General features: G+C 43.2%; 1 protein-coding gene across 1 annotated transcript in view; it reads right to left on the bottom strand.

The window, feature by feature from the left end:
• The window catches only part of USP50 (ubiquitin specific peptidase 50), a 12,412-nt gene that overhangs the window by 4,020 nt on the left and 3,343 nt on the right, over window positions 1-5,049 (bottom strand). Inside the window, exons 3-5 of the mRNA XM_029285426.1 lie at window positions 3,352-3,547; window positions 1,526-1,732; window positions 230-372 (exon numbers count right to left, since the gene is read on the bottom strand). Of these exons, the coding sequence (XP_029141259.1) occupies window positions 230-372; window positions 1,526-1,732; window positions 3,352-3,547 (546 nt within the window). The remainder of the gene's footprint in view (window positions 1-229; window positions 373-1,525; window positions 1,733-3,351; window positions 3,548-5,049) is intronic.

The raw sequence follows: 5,049 nt of genomic DNA on the forward strand, positions 1-5,049 counted from the left end.
ATATTCTTTCAGGGTCCCTTCCAATTCTGTTATTCTGCTAAGTGCCGAAATCTCTCCTTAATCTGCTTTTTTATTGATCTAATGAGGTCCAATTTCTGCCCTGTTAAGTTGTCGACAACTTCCTAACTAGTCAAACTCTGCCACTGAAATCCTTTCAGCATCTGTAAGCAATTTACTCTAGCAGAACGGATGTTATACAAGTCAGCCCATGAAGAAAAAAAACGCCTACCTCTTTAAGTGGAAGATGACCATCTTGGGTGCTTTGGCTATGCTGGCTTTCACTGCAGCATCTGTTTTGATCCCACAGCAGGAGCAGTTGATCTGGTTGTTCCAGGTCAACACGTCCTGCTGAAAGAAGCAATCCAGGCATTCCTGGAGAAGAAAGGAGTTTGGGAAAGAGGCATAGTTAATTACAGGGATTACATACTTGCCATGAAATCCTACACTGATTGTCTTTGAAAGGTTGCATGGCATTCAACATTTAACCCCACAAAGTAGGCATTTTTTTTTCCTAGTCAGTGGACATAGCTGAAGTCTGCCAAGCTTCTCATCGTTCCACGTGAAGGTCTCTTTGGATTAACTAACTGGCTGCCATGAGGAGCTTACCCCATCATAAAACGCCCTTCGGTTGGTACTCTACACCAGTGTTTCTCAACCTTGACAATTTTAAGGCATGTGGACTTCAACTTCCAGAATTCCACAGCCAGCAATGCTGGCTGTGGAATTCTGGGAGTTGAAGTCCACATGCCTTAAAATTGTCAAGGTTGAGAAACACTGCTCTACACTACTGAAGTTGGCCCCACATAATGTCCCAGGTTACCTTCTTCTTTTGTTTTAGAAAAGCAAGCACATACTAGAACAAAGCTCCGGTATGCCCCTCCTACCACTTTTATTTTCTAAGCTTGCCCCACAAAGCCTAGAACTGATCTTGCAAGTAAACATAGGTAAAGGTTCGGTGTTTGTAGCCCAGCAAGCTACTTGCTCCATTTATTTTTTTTAAAAAAATATATATAATATTGATCATGAGTAACAGGCTGTTGATAGGTGCCATTTTGTTTTCATAGAAATAAAAATAAAGTATTGCACATACGCAGCTATGCAGGGTAGGAAGCCCAGTTAGATTTCTTAGGTAATATCAACATCATCACTTCTTAGGATCAAATCGCAGATGGAAGAATGAATATATTTTCCTTTCCTTTCCTCTCCCCTTTTCTCTCCTTTCCTTCTTCCCCTTTTTTCCCTTCCCCTCTCCTCTCCTTTCCTTCTTCCCTTCACCTCCCCTCCCCTCTCCTTTCCTTCTTCCCTTCCCTTCCCTGCTATTCCAATCACTCTTGACCCTGAGCAGAACACATACCCGATCTTCATAGATCAGGGTAAAAGAGGAATTTTAAAAATTAATCAACAAAGAACAATGCTGTGACATACAAAACACCGGCACAACACTAATCCATTAGAATACACCATATGGGGTTTGTTTAAAGCAACTGAATAGGGACGGTTTTCATCCCTACAGAAAAGCCAATACCTCAAGGGAGCACTCCGATTCATAAGGTATCGGTAGAGACAGCACGGTGAAGATCTCAGTTTTGTAAGTCGTGGTTTGACATTCCAAACACACGATATCGTAGCTAAGATGTCCTTCAAAAAGTCGGGTGATAATGGAGCATTCGCTAAGGCAACTCTTAGATTCCCAAGCAGTCGATGAACTTCCCTGGTTTTTTTTCTTATTTGTCTACAGAAGAGGGAAAAGGAGCCATGATATGGAAAAGTCAGACAATTTCCATCAGGCGCGAAAGACCAGGTCCACCCGTGAAAGTTCAATTAAACTGATTTTTTTTTTTTTTTTTGCTACTCATGCCAATGCACAGGAATCTTCTCAACCAATGATTAGCAGTTGCTTGGAGTCAGACAAGGATGGGTCAATGGAATTCTAGAGGGGTTGGACTTTGTTCATTTGTGGCTACGTGGAGATTCTAGGCTGATCACTCTTTTAACTCCGCCCCCAGGTTCTGCTACATCTCCTGCAAGTTCTCACTTGCTACTGTACCAATTCAAAGCTAAACGTTTTGTGCTTTCATCCTCAAATGCTGACTTTTTAAAAGTGTAATGCAGTAATACATTTCAGATTCACCATTATAACTTCACAATGACTTCCACAAATGCCGTGGATTAGGACTGGGGAAACCTGAGTTCTCGGCCTGCATTAGGCATGGAAGCCAGACACTCTCTCAGCCCTAGGAAGGAAGCAATGGCAAATCCAGAAATGCTTTCTAGAAAACCCCCAGGAGTCAAAATCTGATTTTGAACAAACCCAAACCACCCAATGTGTTAAATAGGCATATATTGACACCCATAACTTGAAATGTGAAATACCCTACAGATTAAGGAAAAAAAGGATATCACCATTTCCTACAAAGGAGGATTAAAATCTCCATATGGAAATATGTTATGAACAGGTTCGAAACATGGCAGGCACATACTTCAGTAGTTTATATATACAACAAATGGCTGTTAAAGGTATATTTTTCTGCAGCATTGGCATTGTTTTTCTTTTCTTTCTTTCCTTTGTTTGGTTCTTTAAACATAATTCCAAATCACAATATTACATGGATAGGCCATTCATGTATGTGCAACATTGGACAGGCTATAGTTTATTATGCCTTCCAACTATGATTGAAACCATCAATCAAATGGGATTTTGCCATCCTGCATGGCCACCTGTAGGTTACTCAAACCGTATTTTCATCTTCTCAACACGTGAGTCAGCAAAACATGACTTGCTGAAAAACAGAAATTAAAATAGGAGAGCAGAAAGAACTCCACGTTTGGCACCGTAGTACTAGAACAGTGGTGGCGAACCTATGGCACGGGTGCCAGAGGCGGCACTCAGAGCCCTCTCTCTCTGTGGGCACGTGCGCCGTCGCCCCAGTCCTAGGCCTTCAGCTGGGTTTTATAAAACCTTTTCGCTTTAGGCCTCCACCACCATGTGCAAAAAAAAAGAGGTTCAATCAGTCAATTTCAACTTCTCGCAGGGAAAAAAAAGATCTTGCAAAGTTGGAATTGATTGAACTTTTTAGTCGCACCCAGTCTGCCGTTACCGCTGCAGCCACGCCCACCCAATGGGCCACACCCACCCGGCACCCGACGATGCATAAGTGGGGTTTGGGTTGCAGTTTGGGCACTCGGTCTCTAAAAGGTTCGCCATCACTGCACTAGAAGCAAAAGATATCCAGGGTTAATTATGCCTGATTTTGCTGATCGGCATTCTACAAACTTTTTTCCAAGCTCGGGCGTGTTACGTAATCCTTCTTTCAAGGCCGCCTAGCTTCATAAATGACGAACGCTGTTTACCTTTTTGAGAGCTTCGTGTAGTTCATTCAAGACATAGATCAGAAATTCTTGAGCATCCTGCTGGGTTTTCTTGATGAAAGCAGGGTATCGTTCACCAATGACCAATCTAAAAACCTCTGGAGAGACGCAGTCAAAGTCCCCAAGCCACATGTCATTCATCAGGTAGGCAAAGGCTGTTGCAATCTCTCCATTCTCCCTTAGAAAAGAGGGAGCATAGAGTATATCAGAACGTGACAAGATTATCCACACCTTGCTGGATCAAGCCGTGGCTCATCTACACTGGCAGTATGTCCTCACTGGGCCAACCACCTACTCAAGGAAAACCGCTGGTCTCCCAGCCAATGCCCCTCCCTTCCCGCCATCAAGGCTGAAAACCATGTTGAAGAAACGGATCAACCGACACAAAAACACTGGAAGGTTTATGTATTCGCAGGCTCGGCAAATCGGGCTAGATGTCAACTGCTCAAACAGCTTTGTTCAATTTCTATATTTTCTGTCCTGAATATATATATATATTTTAAAATTAATCAATAATGATATGACTTGATCTACTGCCATTGCCATTATGAGCATCGCTATTTTCTAGCCTCATTATAGATCATCTTGTAATTTCCACATGTGCTCCTCTAGGGCAGGGCTTTTCAACCTTTTCACCCATTGTACCACTTTTAGGATATGGCAACATCCGAGTACCACCAGTCGCCTAGCAAGGTGTCAAAAATATGATGATCAAAAAAAAAAAAAGGAAAAAAAAGATAAAGTACAGGTAGTCCTCGGCTTACAACAGTTCACTTAGTGACTGTTCAAAGTTACAATGGCACTGAAAAAAGTGCCCCCCAAGGCACAGCCGAGCAAGACACCTGCCTGCAGCGCTCTTCCTCCTGTCCGAGGTTTTCATTGTTGTGAGCATTTCTGTTGAGAATTGGCAGCAGGGGTGGGGTGTGGGGTGTTTGGTTTTTATTCCCCCCGTCTCCTGGGTGGTTGCAGCAGGTTTTGGTCACTTCCCATGACCCTGGGACACTGTGACCGTCATAAATATGAATCAGTTGCCAAGCATCTGAATGTAAATCACAAGACCCTGGAGAGGCTGCAACATTCCAGCTGATCGGCGCTTCTTCTGGACTCAGCAGAAGCACCAGGATCAGCGCCGAGCTCCAGCTGGAACCTGGCGCTGATCCTGGCACTTCCACCGAGCCCTGACAGCCCTGCAGCTCCAGCCATCTCTCGCTCAGACTTGTGCGGTGCTGCCACCAGTTCAGCTCATTCCCCTCCCCTGCTACCACTTTTCTAGGATGGTCGCGTACCACCTGCCAGGTGCCAATGTACCATAGGTGGTACCCGTACCGCTGGTTGAAAAGCCCTGGCTTAAAGTAGCCAAAGTTGAGGAACACTACTGCAGAGTGACCGAAGATTTCTTTCTTACACCGTTGAATTTTGAAATAGTATGAGATAGCAATTAACGTGCTCATGATACTACATTTATTTTATTTATTTATTTATTTATTTATTTATTTGATTTATATCCCGCCCTTCTCCCAACGGGACTCAGGGCGGCTCACAACATATTTAAAAACAGAAACGTATTTACAATCCCCACCAAATAAAACCAAATTAAAACCAATTGTTTAGAGTTGTGCTGCTTAAAATTTTTTCTTAAAATAAACCCGATTTAAAATAAACCCAATTTAAAATCCTCCC

The sequence above is a fragment of the Protobothrops mucrosquamatus genome, unplaced genomic scaffold (assembly GCF_001527695.2).
Source record: "Protobothrops mucrosquamatus isolate PMUCROS unplaced genomic scaffold, P.Mucros_1.0 scaffold1662, whole genome shotgun sequence".
NCBI classification, from domain to species: Eukaryota; Metazoa; Chordata; class Lepidosauria; order Squamata; family Viperidae; genus Protobothrops; species Protobothrops mucrosquamatus.